We start from the raw sequence: 17,556 nt of genomic DNA, 5'->3' as shown, positions 1-17,556 counted from the left end.
GCCTATAATCCCAGCACTTTGAGAGGCTGAGGCGGAAGGATGCACTTGAGGCCAAGAGTTCGAGACCAGTCTGGGCAACACTGTGAGGCCCTGTCTCTTTAAAAAAAAAAGAAAAAAAGATCACCCATCTTCCTGTACTCTGATTTTATATTCACCAGGCACCTTCTGTTAGGATTTGACTTTCCCTGGGGACATTTTTTCATAGGACAGAATGCATGTGCATAGACTAATTGGTCTAAATAGGCAGGTCTCATAGGTCAATAAATTTTCTTTCTGACTTACTCAGTCTCTTAATTTGGTTAATATGAATAATTTCCCTACAGCTTAAGCATATTCAAGTTTCTGAAGATGAAAAACTGTATACTAGACCCTGGGCCTGTGGTCCTTTGATGATCTTTCCAAGTTGTAGGCAGAGCTAACCTAAAGCAACCAGCAACTACTTCTTTCTCCTCCTATGTCCCAGTGATAGAAATATTTTAAAGTTCCTAGTATTTTTAATCAAATGACTACACCTAAATATTGCTGTATTTTGACAGTAAGCCAAATTAAAATTAGTACTCTGTGCCCAGCGTTTTTATACGTTTCACATAGGATTCACTGCCCTTAAGGTGTTTCTAGTATTGCTAAAGAGGGGGTACAACACACAGGAAAACATTTGTGAAGTATAAAAAAGTCATTCGATCTTGAACAACCCTGGGGTTAGGGGTGCTGACCCCTGCGTGCACTGTTGAAAATCCCTTTATAACTTGTATGACTTTTGACTCCCCCAAAACTGAACTACGAATAGCCTACTGTTGACCACAAGCCTTACCAGTAACATAAAGTCAGTTCACACATATTTTGTATATTATATACTGTAATTTTACACTAAAGTAAACTATAAAAAGAAAATGTTATTAAGAAAATCATGAAGAAGAGACAATATATTATTCAATGAGTGGAAGTAGAACCTCACAAAGCTCTTCACATTGAGTAGGCTAAGAGGAGAGGAGGCAGAAGAGGGGTTGGCCTTGCTGTCTCGGGGTGGTAGCAGAGATGGGAGAAAATCTGCATATAAGTAGACTTGCGTAGTTCAAACCCATGTGTTCAAGGGTCAACTGCATATCATTAACTGCTCAATTAGATAAGGTCAAAGCTGAAGTGTACTGTGTAACCTTAAAGGTTAAAACTCAGTGCAAACAAAGGCTATGAATAATCAGGTAGAATTTGCACTGGGTCTTTATTTAGGATTTATAGGATTGGGATAATTGAGCAGCAATTTATAGGACTGGGATAATTGAGCAGCGAAATGAAAAGTATTCCAGACAAGGGGTATAGGTTGAACAAAGTTTCAGAAACAGTGATAAATCTGGTAAATATGGGAAAGAGTTAAGAGACCTGCCAATCCTAGGAATGTAACCAAAAAACTGATATAGTCATTAATATCTCTGATCTCTAGTTATATGTTCACATATCAGCTAGGCAGTTTTGGAGGGGGAATTTCAGAGGTGCTGATAATCACCTTGGAATAAATTTATTCTACAACTACTGGTGAAATCAACAAAAAGTATTGTTATAAGTAAGAATAAATTTCTCTGTTAATTTATTGGTGAACTTCTTCCTTCTTACAGAAGAAACTGGTAAGATTAAGTAAACAATTGTGCTTGTTTTTGGATATAAAGGTGTTGTATGAAGCCCACAATTCAGGAGAGAATACTAATAAGGAGGGAAGGAGAGAGAGGAAAAGAGAAAAAGATTTATCAAAGATGCAAAATGTTAGCGTTTTGGAGAGAATGGATTTTGTATCACCATTTGCCCTTTATTTCCCTCTCCTTTCTTCGTCTGCTTCTACTTCCTGTAGTTACATGTGGGAAATATTAATACTACACTTGCAGGGTGAAGGTAGCAGGCACCATGAGACTGCGTTAGAACTGCTCTGTAACTAACTCAGTAGAATGCATGTTACTTTTTTCAAAAATGATCAAATCATGACCTATAAAGATTTCCTAACAGTTTCTTGGACTTTTCAGATAGCTGTTAATCTTCACCTTTTTCCCTCTAGAATTTTAGCATTTTCCCCTCCTAATTAAAAAAACAAACATGAGCCAGCATTAACCATCATCATTTTGAATAGGAAAAAGAATGCTCAACTTGTGATAAAAATGAAGAAAAGAGTCTATACAAAGGCTTGCTAAGTGTGTTTCCTGCTGACTACAACCCTCTCCTGTTTACTGAAAAGGAGTCAGGAAAACTACAGGTGCTGTCCAAGCTCTTAGCGGTTATCCACGAACTTCGACCTACTGAAAAGTAAGATCAATTTAACAAACTTATAAGTGCTCATAGAGTTTTAGTTTGCACTATGTCTTTACTTCCTACTTCCCTTTTAAAATAAGAAAACATAAAAAATAAGTTGTTTTCTTCTTTGGGAATATGGTTAGCTTCCAGTATTTTGTAAACTTGTAATTAACAATGTGTTTATAAGTTTTAAGAAAAACTAAACATATGTAGTTTAAAAACCTAGTGATATTTTCCGATATATAACGCTTGTTTCTCAATTTTCTTCAGAATCCTTTCTTCTTTTACTGTTTCTTAAATATTGATACACCTTAGGATTTTCTCTTTAACTTTCTCACTCTTAACATATTTCCTGAGTGCTCTACTCCCTGTACTTTCAACTATTGCACACACACATACACATGACCATACCATGTGGTCCTGTGTGTGTGTGTGTGTGTGTGTGTATGTATTTTTTTTAGAATGACTATATATTTTATATCTTCTTGTATACCAAACGCATATAATATTGAAGGAAATTTATATCACTTCAGTCCTCTTCTAATTTCTACATCTTTATTTTTAAGTGTTGAATGGACATCTAAATCTATCTTGATGTCCTATAGTACTTCACACTTCCGATGTCCAAAACCATGTGACAAAACCATCGTTATTGCAAGCCTGATCTTGTCCCATTGTTCCTTGGTATCATAATGCAAGCAAAAACCCTGGAAATTATTATAAACTCACTTTTCTTCTTCATTTATCCCACAATGTCAGTCACTAAATTCTGTTGATTTTATTTTATTTTATTTTATTTATTTATTTATTTTTGAGACGGAGTCTCGCTCTGTCACCCAGGCTGGAGTGCAGTGGCCAGATCTCAGCTCACTGCAAGCTCCGCCTCCCGGGTTCATGCCATTCTCCTGCCTCAGCCTCCCGAGTAGCTGGGACTACAGGTGCCCACCACCTCGCCCGGCTAGTTTTTTGTATTTTTTTAGTAGAGACGGGGTTTCACAGTGTTAGCCAGGATGGTTTCGATCTCCTGACCTCGTGATCTGCCCATCTCGGCCTCCCAAAGTGCTGGGATTACAGGCTTGAGCCACCGCGCCTGGCCTGATTTTATTTTTTAATTTAAAGAATCCATCCTCATTTTTCTGGTACCAAGATTTTTGTTTTGATTCTTAAAATTACTGATTTGGGTTACGATAGTCTCTTATAAGCTACTTCCTCTTACTCTCAGCCCCCTGACATACTCAACATTGCCCTGAATTATATTTCTAAAATATAAATATAAACATGTCACTCCTTTTCTTAAAAGATCATTTGAAGACTCCCACTTGTCTTCCAGAAATTTCTAAATTCTTTAGCACATTAGGCAAGACTCTTCATGATATGGTTAATGCCTCCTTTTCCAGCCTCATCTCTCATCACTCCTTCACACATACCATGTGGTCCAGTCATACCAAACCCCCTGCAGAACCTGTGAGTTTGCCCACTTCTGCTCTGCTCTTACATGTTACAGGTTTCTGTGTCTGGCTTACCTCTGCTTCTCATTCTTCTGGCCAACTTTTTCTCCTTTTTAAGACTCAGCTCAACAGACCAAGTGCGATTGCTTATACCTATAATCCCAGCACTTTGGGAGGCTAACGTGGGAGGATTGCTCAAGGCCGGGCATTGGAGGCCAGCCTGGGTGACACAGTGAGACCCCTTTTCTACACAACAACAACAACAACAACAACAACAACAAGACTCAGCTCACATGCTTTCTCCTGTCTCAGATTTAGATTCCCCTCCTCTGTACTCTCATAGCATGCTGTACCTACCTCTAATGGAGCCCTTCTCACGTTTTATTAGATAATATTTGATATGTGCAAAAGGACATGTGAGATGTATATATGCAGATTGTGACCCAGTTTAAGAGTACAAACTTTCACTTCAGCTTCTATTTATATCTTATTATTATTTTTTTAACTGGATTTTTTTTTTTCTCTTCTCTGAAGGGTGGGCGGGATAGTTGGTTGTTATTGGACAAAGGATAATGAGTGAAAAGAGTTTTAGAGGAAATGAGAAGAGATACAGTTTGAATATAGGTGTGAGAATGTATCTTTGAAGATGTCATAGGGGAAAGTTCCCTCTTGTGGCAAGAAGGAAGAAAGGAATGAAGAAAAATATAATGGTTAAGAAAAATAAAAATAATATTTGGGGATTGAAGTTGGGGTGGTATTTTCTCTTTATCTTGAGACAGAGTCTCACTCTGGGGCACAGGCTGGAGTGCAGTGGTGCGATCTTGGCCCACTGCAGTCTTGGCCTCCCAGGCCCAAGCGATCCTCCCACCTCAGCTTCCCAAATAGCTGGGATTACAGGAATGTGCTATCACTCCCTGCTAATTTTTGTATTTTTGTAGAGATGGGGTTTCACCATGTTGCCCAGGCTGGTCTCTTAATTCCTGAACTCAAGCAATCTGCCTACCTCGGCCTCCCAAAGTGTTGGGATTATAGGTGTGATGGTCATTGATGGTCCTTGTGGGTCCCTAAGAAACTTAAATCCTACCATGTTTCATTGGAGGAGAAGCTACACTTTTGTAAGTGGCATAGGCTGGGTCTTTGTTCTGTTGCTTCACATTATCTGAAGAGATGGCCCTTTCTTTAAAAAAAATTGTGGTAAAATAGACATAACATAGACTTACCATCTTAACCATTTTTGTGTGTATAATTCTGTAGTGTTAAGTACATTCACATTCTGGTGCAACCAATGTTCAGAACTCTTTGCATCTTGCAAACAAAACTGAAATGCTATATCTGTTAAATACCAACTCCTTACTTTCCCCTCCCTTAACACCTGAACTACCCTTCTACTCTCTGACTGACTGTTCTAGAGACCTCATGTAAGTGGATTCATATAGTTTTTTTTTCTTTATGTTACTGACCAATTTCACTTAATATAATGTCCTCCAGGTGTATCCATGTTGTAGCATGTGTCAGAATTTCCTTTTTAAGGCTAAACAATATCCCATTGTGTGTATATACCACCTTTTGTTCATCCATTCATCTATTGATGAACACTTGGGTTGCTTCCACTTTTTGGCTGTTGTGAATAATGTTGCTGTGAACATGGGTGTACAAATAACTTTTCAAAATCCTGCTTTAAATTCTTTTGGGTATAAATCCAGAAGTGGAATTGTTGGGTCATATGGTAATTCTATTTTTAATATTTGGAAGTACTGCCATACTGTTTTTCATAGTGGACTGCACCATTTTCATTTCCACTAACAGTGCACAGGGTTCAAATTTCTCTATCTCCTTACCATCTTTGTTACTTTCTATTTTTTTTGATAATAGTCATCCTAGTGGGTGGGAGGTGGTATATCATTATTGTTTTGATTTGCATTTCTCTAATGATTAGTGATATTGAGCGTCTTTTAATGTGCTTTTTGGCCATCTTATCCTTGGGAATCCCCATCTTATCCTCTGGAATCCCTATCTTATCCTCGGGAATACATTCCAAGACCTGGAATGCATGCCTGAAACCACAGATACTACCAAGTCCTATATGGATTGTTTTTTCATGTACATACATACCAGTGATAAAATTATAAATTAGGCACAGTAAGAGATTAACAACAATAACTAGTAATAAAATAGAACAATCATAGCAGTATACTGCAGTGAAAGTTATGTGAATGTGCATTCTCTCTTTCTCTCAAAATACCTTACTGTGTGTAATATTTTTGAACCAAGGTTGACTGCAGGTAACTGAAACAGTGGAAAGCAGATCTGCAGATAACGGGGTACCATTGTGGTCTCTAGGTGTCTCTGTATTTTCTTTGTCTTTCCTCTGTAAGTCCTCTGTCTTCCTGCTACAATTTGAACTGATCTCTAATCTTGCTACACAGCTGTCATCCTGGGACTTATTTATTTATTTGAGATGGAGTCTTGCTCTGTTGCCCAGGCTGTAGTGCAGTGGTGTGATGTCAGCTCAATGCAAGCTCCTCCTTCGGGTTCATGCCATTCTCCTGCCTCAGCCTCCTGAGTAGCTGGGACTACAGGCACCTGCCACCACACCTGGCTAATTTTTTGTATTTTTAGTTGAGACGGGATTTCACCATGTTAGCCAGGATGGTCTCCTGACCTTGGAGTGCAGTGGTGTGATCTTGGCTTACTCCAACCTCTGCTTCCTGGGTTCAAGTGATTCTCGTGCTTCAGCCTCCCAAATAGTTGGGATTACAGGCAGATGCCACCACACCTGGCTAATTTTTTTATTTTTAGTAGAGATGGTTGCCCAGGCTGGTGTCTGTTGCCCAGGCTGGTCTCAAACTCCTGACCTCAGGTGATCCACCCACCTCAGCCTCCCAAAGTGCTGGGATTACAGGTGTGAGCCACCACGCCCGGCATCCTGGGACTTTTAAAAAGCCAGCACCTATGCATTAGTCTGTTTTCACACTGCTATAAAGAAATACCTGAGACTGGGTAATTTATAAAGGAAAGAGGTTTAATTGACTCACAGTTCCACATGGCTAGGGAGGCCTCACGAAACTTAATAATCACGGCAGAAGGCAAAGGGAAAGCGAAGACCTTCGTCACAGACTGGCAGGAAAGAGAGAGCTAGCAAGAGCAGGGAAAACTGCCTTATAAAACCATCAGCTCTCGTGAGAACTCACTTGCTATCACGAGAACAGCATGGGGGAAACTGCCCCCATGATTTAGTCACCTCCCACCTGGTCCCTCGCTGAACTCATGGGGATTATGGAGATTATAATTCAAGATGAGATTTGGGTGGAGACACAGAGCCAAATCATATTAACTTATAAATTCACTTTTTTCCTCTTCTGTGTTGGTTTTCTGTTTTCTGAATTTCACATTTTGCTGGAGCACATCTCACAGTAGTTTCCTAAGAAAGAAAGATGGAAGATTAATCTTTTTGACTTCTTGCACATCTGAAACTCTCTTTATTCTACCCTAGCACTTGACTGACAACTTCCCTTGTCATAAACTTCTAGATCAAAATAGTATTCCCTTAGAATTTTGAAGACATTGCTTTACATGTTGTCTTCTAGTTTCTAGAGTTGCTTTTGAGAAGTCTGATGATTTTCAAATTTCGATTCTTTTGCATATGACCTATTTTTCTTCATCAAACATTGAGCAACTTTTATTCATTCTTCATACTTTGAGTTATAATCTTGATATGCCTTAATATGAGTCTTCATTTTATTAATTGAGCTGGGAACTTTTTAGTAGGTCCTTTTTATCTGAAGGCTCCATGTCTGGGAAGTATCCTTTCTCTCTCTTAAAATAATTTCGTGTTTTCTTTGGAATTCCTGTCAGTCAGATACTGAACCTCATGAGTTGATTCTCTAATTCTTTTTTTCTCTCCTACTGGTAATCACTTTTTCTTCTTAATGTATTTCCTGGCAAACTCTTATATTATTATCTTAAAGCTCTTGTGTTAAAACTTTATTTTGTCTATCATTTTACATTTCTAAACTATTTTTCTAATTCTTGATTGTTCCTTTTGAAAAATTGCATCCTCTTCCATTGAATGATAGATAGCTCTTGTTTGAGGACATTAATTATTTTCAGAGAGTTATCTTCTGTTTTTTTCATTGTTCTGTTTAATTCAGGTTTCTTGTTTATTTTGATTTTTCCTTTTCATGTTGAAGCTCACTTCAAATAGCTGATGTTCCTTGGTGTCCACAGTTAACAGTGAAGCAGTAAAACATTAATTGAACACTGTATGGATAGGCAAGGCTCGTTGACTAATAACCATCATTGGGTAATCAGGCAGCAAGCTGGCTTTTTAATTTGGGGACTCCCTATCTGTGGATCTTTTCTGTGGAATCATTTAAGTATTTCCATAGATGAATCCTTTAATAATGTCTTCTTTGGACTGGCATGTGGGGTGCCTGGCTGTTGGTATTCTGGTAGTTGACAGGAAAAGGGTAGAGGGATCTTATTCAGTATCTAGACTTTCATTAACACATTTTGTTGTTGTTGTTGTTGTTGTTGTTAAAGACAGGGTCTTGCTCTATTGTCCAGGCTGGACTGAAACTCTTGGATTCAAGTGATCTTCCTGTTTCAGCCTTCTGAGCATCAGGGGCTACGGGCATAAGCCACTACATTGGCTCTCCTGCCTTCTACAGTCAGTTCCCTGGTCTAAGTGTCTTTGGTTTATTTTCTCCAGATAATAAATACTTTATTTGAGAAAGAAAAGTCAACTGATCACATAGGAGCAGGGCCTGGGTTCTATGTACCAATGTTTTAATAGTTCCAGTCTAAACTCCTTCCTTCTAAGGTACCTTGGCAAGATTCTGTGGTGCAAATGAACTTTCATTTGTTTCTTACTGGAATCTCCCTCTTCGGGCATTTAGGTATCACCTGTATACTCCTAAGCAGGTGACTGCTTCACTATGCTTTTTGTTTTCAAATATCTTCAGAGTTAGTTTCTGTTCATTTTTGTATTTTGCTCATTCTCTTGCAGTTTTTAGAGTGAACCTCAGAGAGATGAAGAAGGCAGAAAGGTCTTTGCCACACTATCTTAAAACTGGAAGTTTAGATACTGACTTTAAATGGAATATGTAGGAGTACCTGTGTTTTAATTGTACTAGGTCATTGTTGCATGTTCTCTCAATGTCAGTGATAATATTTTGATACTTTCTTTCAACTAAGAAAATCTAATGCTGCCTTTAAATTTATCTAAAGAATTTTTCTTTTTGATTGACAGGGTGGTGTTGGTATCCAACTATACACAAACCTTGAATATTTTACAAGAAGTATGTAAGCGTCATGGATATGCTTATACAAGACTTGATGGACAAACACCAATCTCTCAAAGGCAGCAGATTGTTGATGGCTTTAATAGTCAACACTCTTCTGTTTTTATTTTTTTGTTAAGTTCAAAAGCTGGTGGTGTAGGACTTAACCTTATTGGAGGATCTCACTTAATTCTCTATGACATTGATTGGAATCCAGCCACTGATATTCAGGTAGGAATATTTATGCATTAAATAGATATTATTGAATGCCTGAGGATACAATGCCTATTGAGGATACAAAGATGATGATGATATATAATAACCGCTGCATAAAGAGCCCTTATTTTGCATGAGGCACTCTGCTAAGTGCTTTCCATCTATTTAATCTTCCTAACAAGCCTACAAGGATGGATATTAGTAGTCCCATTTAAAGATGAAGATATGGAAGCTTATTCTAGATCTCACAGCTTGTAAGATGCAGAGGCAGGATTCAGACCTAAACCTGTATGCCTCCAGGTTCTAGTTTACTGCAGAGTTGGGCCTTTAGGATGTTCATGACCATCAGGTGAAGACAATAAAGTGTTAAGGATGCTATGATTAGTGTTTATGCAGGCTACAGTGAGGGTATAAAAGTAACGTATTTAGGAAAATATTTGAGAAGCCTTTGGTTTTCTTTAGAGTACAGTCCTTCTTTTTGTATCTTGAGTTTTCTACCTGTAGGTTTGCACCTCAGTTGGTATGTGCATTAGGGGATCCCAAGACAACCCTCAGGTTTAATGATTCACTAGAAGGACTCAACTGAGAAAAGCAGCTATACTCACAGTTATGTTACGTTATAGTAAGGGATACTCAAATCGGTAAGGAAAAGATACTGAGTCCAGGGCAGAGTCCAAGAGAGATCAGGCACAAGCTTCCAGTTGTTATCTCCCAGTGGAGTTTTATGGACAACACTTAATTCTGTCAGCATTGGTGAGTGTCAGTGCATATAGAATATTGTCAACCAGGGAAGTTCACCCAAGTCTTGGTGTCCAGAATTTTGTTTGGGGTTAGTTCTGTAGACATGGAACACCTGCATGACTGACCTTAGTTAATCAGTCTTTAGCCTCCAGAAATCGAACTACATGGCCCAAGGCCCCACCATATCACATTGCTAGCATAAACTATCTGGTGTGGCCCAAGGCTTCCGGTAAACAGACACTCATATCAGACAGGATATTCCAAAGGCCTAGAGATGATCTCTTAGAAGTTGGTTGAAGGCCAGATTTTTATTTGAAATGTGCAGAGTTTGAACATCAACACTTTATTGCACAGTATCATTGATAAATCTTCAAACCACAGGGATCCACCTAGAGCCTTAGCTGATTACTTGTATCCTAGGTACTTTTCAGGGGCAAATCTTTAGCTATTTGGACTGAGAATGAACCACCAAGCCCATGCTACACTTGGTTCTTTCCATTCTTGCTGTCCATACTCACTGTCCCATTGATGAAGATATATTCTCTCACTGTTGCATGATACCCCTGTAGTTATTTTATAGTACCATAGTAAGTGTTCACTCATCCCTTTCTTTCTGCTAAGAAAAAGCTATGAAGTAGGGCATACTTGGCACACCTGGGATGTTTTTTGAAGCTATATGTAAAATACAGAATTCCTTATTTAAAACGTATTTCTGCAAATTGCATATGTGGAAAGGGCCATCAGTTTCTACTGTACTCTCAGAATTCTCACTTATTTTCTATAGGCAATGTCTAGAGTATGGAGAGACGGTCAGAAATATCCTGTACATATTTACAGACTCCTCACCACAGGTAACAACCCTTCAGTGTGACAAAAAATGTATACCCTTTGAATAATTAAAATTATTTTTTGTTAGCCTGTGCTTCAGTGTCAGGAATATATTGTTATTTTGTTAACTAGTATGTTAATAAACATTTTACCCAACAAAAACAATGAACATAAAGATCTGAAGGAAATCTGATGAATGTTTTCTCTTTAGGTACAATAGAAGAAAAGATCTATCAAAGGCAGATCAGTAAGCAAGGTCTTTGTGGGGCAGTTGTCGACCTCACCAAGACATCTGAACATATTCAGTTTTCAGTAGAAGAACTTAAAAATTTGTTCACATTACATGAAAGTTCAGATTGTGTTACTCATGACCTGCTTGACTGTGAGTGTACAGGAGAAGTTCATACAGGTTAGTTATATTTTAATTCTGTAACTATGTAGTAAAGTTAATTTATTTCTCGTTAGCAGTTGAAAATATTTAAAGAATAACTTTATAATATTTACCATTTGCATATGTTAGTTTTATTTTTTTCGCAGCTCATAGGGCAGCTGCCAGATAGAGATATTGTGAAAATATTCAGTAGAATCTTAGTATCTCAATTTTAGCTTTTTATTTCTGACTCACTTGTAAAAAATTGAACTTATTTAGGAAAATCTTTCAAATCCTGGTGTAATGGCTTTGGAGTTAAAATTTTTTTTTTTTTTTTTTCGAGACAAGGTCTGACTCTGTTGCTCTGTCACCCAGGCTGGAGTACAGTGGCGCAATCATGGCTCACTGCAACGTCCGCCTCCTGGGTTCAAGCAATCTTCCAGCTTCAGTCTCCTGAGTAGCTGGGACTACAGGTGTACACCACCGCACGTGGCTAATTTTTGTATTTTTTGTAGAGACAAGATTTCTTCATGTTGCTCACACTGGTCTTGAACTCCTGGGGTCCAGCGATCTGCCCACCTCATCCTCTCAAAGTGCTGGGATTACAGGTGTGAGCCACCGCTTCCAGCCAGAAAAATGGTTTTAATCCCTATTTCTCTTCTACAAAAAAAATACAGTTGACAGAATAATCTTGTTGTTTATGTTGTACAGAATTTATTCATAATGGGGTCATATTTTCTGAGGCACTCAGAAGCATGGGCCACCATACTTCTCAGTACTTCATGTAACTGCTAGTGCTGCTTAAGTAAAGCTGAAAATTTATTCTCCAGAATAGACACCATTCAAAAAGGAACTAAATCAGGAGTAGGACTTGAGCAATCAATGTCTAGTAGTTGGAAGTTACTTGATAAATTATATTAAGATAGGTTGAAGAAGTTAAACTATATAAGACTGAGATGGAAGAATTTAGATTTTATGTAAACATAAAATATATTTTATATAGATGTTTCTTTTTTATGTAAATGTCTCTTTATGTAAATATTTCATTTTAGGTACAATAGAAGCTTATTAGTTTATTAGTTATTTGTCATATAAATTATATATCATTATATTTATTAGTTATGTATCATATTTATATATAAATATATAACTAATAACTAAATATAATAAATATAAGCATGCACAATATATAATTATAACAATATATAATATTTATAGTAGCTAAAATATGTATATATTTTTATTTTTTAGTGGGTAGAATTTAAACTTCAGAGAAATGTTTTCAGATTTTCTCTTTCTTCAGAACCATTTTGGTAATTAAAAGTATTAACACTTTATCCTTCCTATTAAATTTTTTCCTGTTTTAATAATTTCTTTTCTCCTTTTTCCTTGTATTTACTCTAATGTTCTTTTTCTAATATTTAAGTTTAATACTTAGTTTAATGATTTTTCAGTCTTTTCTTCAAAGAAGTGGATATTTAAGACTATACATTTTTCTCTAAGCTGCCCGTAATTTTGATATACAGTCTTTCATTATTCATTTCTAAATATTTTGTTTTTTCATTATGATTTCTTCTTTGACTCATGAGTTATTAAAAGTATGCTTTAAAATGTATTTTAGTTTTTGTTACCAAATTCTTGCTAATGCTCTGTAGTCAGAAATAGAATCCATAATATGGATTCTTTGGTAATTATAGACTTGGGGTATGGTCTAGTATGTGGCCATTTTTTGTAAATGTTTCTTTTGTGCATGGAAATCATGTATATCCTCTCAATTGTCTAGTGCAGAATTCTGTTATATTAGCCAGATTTTGTTATATAATCCATTTTTTCTTTTATAGATTTCAAAAATGACTAATTTAACTTTTGAATTGGTAATACATTTACATGACTCAATTATTTAAAAATATAAAATGTACATGGTGAAAACTCTTCCTACCACTCTACCCTTATCTCCCTAGTTTTTAGCCTTCTACATCAAAAGAAACCACCACTGTTAGTTTTTTTGTGTACCCTTCCAGATATATATGTATGCATATATAAGCCACTCTACATATATATTCTTGCCCAGTTTTCCTCCCAATAAATTATAGCATGTTATACGTATATTTCTGTACCTTTTTTCACTCAATAGTGTATCTTGAGATCTTTCCGTATTGTTACAGAGTTTCCTCAATCTTTTTTTTCTCAGCTATATAATCTTCCAGTATATAGATATATCATAATTTATCTATCCCCCACTATATTAGTCTGTTTTCACACTGCTGATAAAGACATGCCTGAGACTGGGAAGTTTACAAAAAAAAGAGGTTTAATTGGACTCACAGTTCCACATAGCTGGGCAGGCCTCACAATCATGGCAGTAGGCAAGGAGGAGCAAGTCACATCTTACGTGGATGGTGGCAGGCAAAAAGAGAGCTTGTGCAGGGCAACTCCCATTTTTAAAACCATCAGATCTTGTGAGACCCATTCATTATCACAAGAACAGCACAGGAAAGACCTGCCCCCATGACTCAGTCATCTCCCACCGGGTCCCTCCCACAACACGTGGGAGTTATGGGAGCTACAAGATGAGATTTGGGTGGGGACACAGAGCCAAACCATATCATCCACAGATGTACAATTAGGTTATTTCCCATAGGTGTGTATTTTATTCATGTATCATTTTGAATATCTTCAAGTATACCTATAAGGTAAATTTTTAGTATTGCTGAGTCAGAGAATATGTACATTTGTAATTTTGATAGATACTGCCAAAATGCCCTTTGTTGGATGTTGTGTCAATTTACACACCCCCAGAAATACACTAGAATGTCTATTTTCCCATAGCCTTGCCAGGTTAGTGGATTATCAAATGCTTGTATTTTTGCCAATCTGATAGTAAGAAAATAATATATTGGTATAGTTTTAATACGCTATTCTCTTATTATGAATGAAGCTAAGCGTTTTCCTAAGTTTAAGAACCATACTTCCTTTATGTGAACCATCTCTTCATATTGTTTGCCCATTTAAAACATTAACAACCTAATTTTTTGTTAGATATATCTATTATTCAAATAAATATATTAAAATATGAAACTATGATGGTGGATTAGACAAAACTGTTGTTATTGTATCATTTTCTGCTTCATATATTTTATATCTTCCTTGTGAAATTTGTTTTTCATTATGGTTTCTCTATTTTATTGTTATGTAGTGATTGCCTTATCCCTAATGCCTTTTGTTTTATTTTGTCTTAACATATTAAACTAGCTTTCTTATTGTTAGGATTTGTCTGGTCTATTTTTTCCCATCTGTTTACCTTAAATCTGTCTATGTTCTTATGTTTTAGGTATCTATTATCAACAGCATAAAGCTGGATTTTATTTTTTGTCCAGTCTGATATTTTGTTTTAGTGAGAATATTTAATTTGTTTGCATTTATAATTATTTAGGTATTTTTATTTATTTCTACTGTCTTTTAATTTTTTATTTTTAACAAGGGCCTAATACTGGCTCTTAGTTAGCCAGAGATTTTTTTGGTCAGTACTTTGCAGGTGTTATTCTATTGTCTTCTAATTTTTGAAGCAATCTTGTCATCTCTTTTCTTAAAACCTCAATGATTATGAACACTGACAAGGATTTGATGATATTAAGGAATGACTTGAGGCTTTTCTTTTAGGTATGATAAAATTTCAAAGAAGTGTTTATCTTTTAGAAATGTAGAATGAAATGGTTATTAGTGAAATGATACATGCTATATATATATTATATTTATTTGAAATTTCCCATAATTAAAAGGTTAAAAAAATAAAACCTCCAATAGCTTCCTGTTGCTCTTAGGATAGATACTAAAATCTTTAAATTGGTAAGTTAGGGCAGTCTAAATGCTGTAACAAGAAACTAAAAAAGCACAATGGTCTAACACAATAGAAATATGTTTCTAATTTGTGTAACAGGTCATTGTGGGCATTTAGTGGACAGCCTTTCATAAGGTAAATTTGTGATCCAGGGTTCTTCCACTTGGAGCTCTTCCATCCCTTTGGACCTTAGAGTCCTCTGCTGGGTTCCCCTGCATCTGCCAGCCAGCAATGAGAGAAGAGATAAAGTAGAAAATTGTTCAGTTTGAAGTATGTTTATAGTTCAGATCTGGAAGTGACATAGCTGCATTCCATAGGCCAGACACAGTGGCAGTTTCTAACTGTAAGGGAGGCTGGGAAATGTGACTAAGTGCCCTGGAGGAAAGAGAAATGGATTTGGTGAATAACGGCTGGCCTCTGCCATTCATGTTTTGCATAATCCAGCCCTTGAATACTTGCATCATCTTGCATTACTTAACTTCTCTTGCATTATTCTTTGCTTTTACTCTATAGGCTCTAATTGCATAGGCTCCTATCAATTGCTTGACTATGCCAGTGCCCCTTCCTTTTCATAGCTTTTTAATGTGCTTATCATGGAATGCTTTATCTTTCTTCCCCATCTAGTTCTTTCCTCCTCATCTTTCAGATCTTAATAGAATATTTCCTCAGGGTGCCCTTCACTCACCTTCTAGACCAAGTCAGCTTCTCTTGTCATATGTAAGGTAGTTCTCTGTATCTTTCCTTCATACCCTTACCTCTGTTTGTAATTCAGCTCCACAGTCCCTTATCTTCAATTGTGAAATCTAGAAAGCTCAAAAGATTTTTTTTTCTTCATAAATTTGTGACAAAATTGTTTGTGGCAAAACCTTACCTAAATTGATGTGAGTTTATCAATAGTTTTTATTTAACTCATTTTGTAACACTATGACTTGCTACAGAATGTTAATGAGTTTCATTATGGAATGCTGACCCAGATTGTTCGAATTATATTCTGAATTTGGAAACATATCTGGCCCCACAGGTTTTAGGCAAGGGATGTTGAACTTGTAATACATTTTTTTGGATGATTATTTATTTAATGTATATCACTCCCACTAGACTGTAAGGTCCTTTAAGTCAGAGACCATGCCTGTGTTTCTTCATCATTTTACCTTTACTGTTTAAATCAGTACATAGTAAATAATTTATAAATGTTTGTAAAAAGAATGAATGAATTTGTCTTTACTTGAACCATGGTGATCAAATGTAATAAATCACATAAATGAAGTATCATAAAACAAAAAAGTACTGTATTTAGTAGGATATTGGCTTGCCTAAGGATTTTCTCATTGTTTTACTTATTGCAGGTGATTCGTTGGAAAAATTCGTTGTCTCTAGAGATTGTCAACTTGGTCCGCATCACCAGAAATCTAACTCCTCGAAACCTCTTTCTATGTCCCAGCTGAAGCAATGGAAACATTTTTCTCGAGATCATTTAAATCTTACAGATCCTTTTCTTGAAAGAATAACAGAAAATGTGTCATTCATTTTTCAGAATATAACCACTCAAGCTACTGGCACATAATGAAAGATTGCTTCATAACATTCCATTGCTCTTCTTTTGAAAATTAGTATGGTAATTAAATGTACTTTTTGAAAATTAATAGAATTATTTAAATTACCATGTGTGTTGCAAAGTATATCACTTTTGATACAAGAGTCAAAATTTAGTGGTTTAAGTTTTTGTAAATATTAAATGTTTAAATGAAAAATTAAAGATGTGCTTCTATCATTGTATAATTGTTAATAATTCCTTGATTAATATACTTTCATTAAGTATTTACTGAGAAATTGTTATGAGGAATATAAAAAGGTAAAAATACTTAGTCTCTGTCTTTGGGAAAACTAATCTGATTAGAAATATTAGACAGATGTTTGAAACAACTGAAAAACTTGGTAAGTTTAAAATGTAGCTCAAAGGAGAAAGAGAATGAGAGGCTAGGATTGCAAATGCTAAAGATGTTGGATGTAATAGTTGCTGCAGGGCAGTGTGAGTGAGAAAAGTCAGTAGGTTAGTGCGGGAGATGAAGGGTTTGGGAACACTTTAGAGCACTAGTTCCTAGTTTGGGACCTCAGACATGCAGTTTATAAAGCCATGTCCACCAAATAATGCTTATGCACTGCATAAAGGTTCAAATACCATCATTTAAGGGTTATCTGGAGTAATTTTTGACATTGAAAAGAGTGTTTTTTAGCTGTGCACAGTGGCTGCAGTTTGTAATCCTAGTTACTTAGTAGGTAGAGGCAGGAGGATTGCTTGAGACCAATAGTTTGAGACTAGCCTGAGCAACATAGTGAGGCTCTGTCTCTAAAAAATAAACTTAGCCAGGTATGGTGGCACATGCCTGTAGTTCCAGCTACTTGGGAGGCTGAGGCAGGAGGATTGCTTGAGCCTAGGAGTTTGAGTTTCAGTGACTTATGATTGGATATGATCCAATATCCATCGGGTGACAGAGCAAGACCCCATCTTAAAAGAAAAAAAAGAAGAGTTTTAATGTACAAAGCAAGCTTTAGAAGACT

General features: G+C 36.3%; 1 protein-coding gene across 2 annotated transcripts in view; it reads left to right on the top strand.

Annotated features, from left to right (window-relative positions):
- RAD54B (RAD54 homolog B) overlaps positions 1-16,776 on the top strand; it is a 100,673-nt gene extending 83,897 nt beyond the window's left edge. For both annotated transcript variants that reach the window (XM_010358616.2, XM_030937655.1), the window contains 5 exons: positions 2,114-2,286; positions 8,974-9,235; positions 10,746-10,812; positions 11,001-11,198; positions 16,344-16,776. In XM_010358616.2, coding sequence (XP_010356918.2) covers positions 2,114-2,286; positions 8,974-9,235; positions 10,746-10,812; positions 11,001-11,198; positions 16,344-16,561 — 918 coding nt within the window. In that variant the 3' untranslated portion in view covers positions 16,562-16,776. The remainder of the gene's footprint in view (positions 1-2,113; positions 2,287-8,973; positions 9,236-10,745; positions 10,813-11,000; positions 11,199-16,343) is intronic.
- The last annotated feature ends 780 nt before the right edge of the window (positions 16,777-17,556 follow it).

The sequence above is a fragment of the Rhinopithecus roxellana genome, chromosome 9, assembly GCF_007565055.1.
Source record: "Rhinopithecus roxellana isolate Shanxi Qingling chromosome 9, ASM756505v1, whole genome shotgun sequence".
Classification (NCBI taxonomy): domain Eukaryota; kingdom Metazoa; phylum Chordata; class Mammalia; order Primates; family Cercopithecidae; genus Rhinopithecus; species Rhinopithecus roxellana.
The sequence above is the reverse complement of the archived record's forward strand: the minus strand, read 5'-3'. Positions and strand labels throughout refer to the sequence as shown.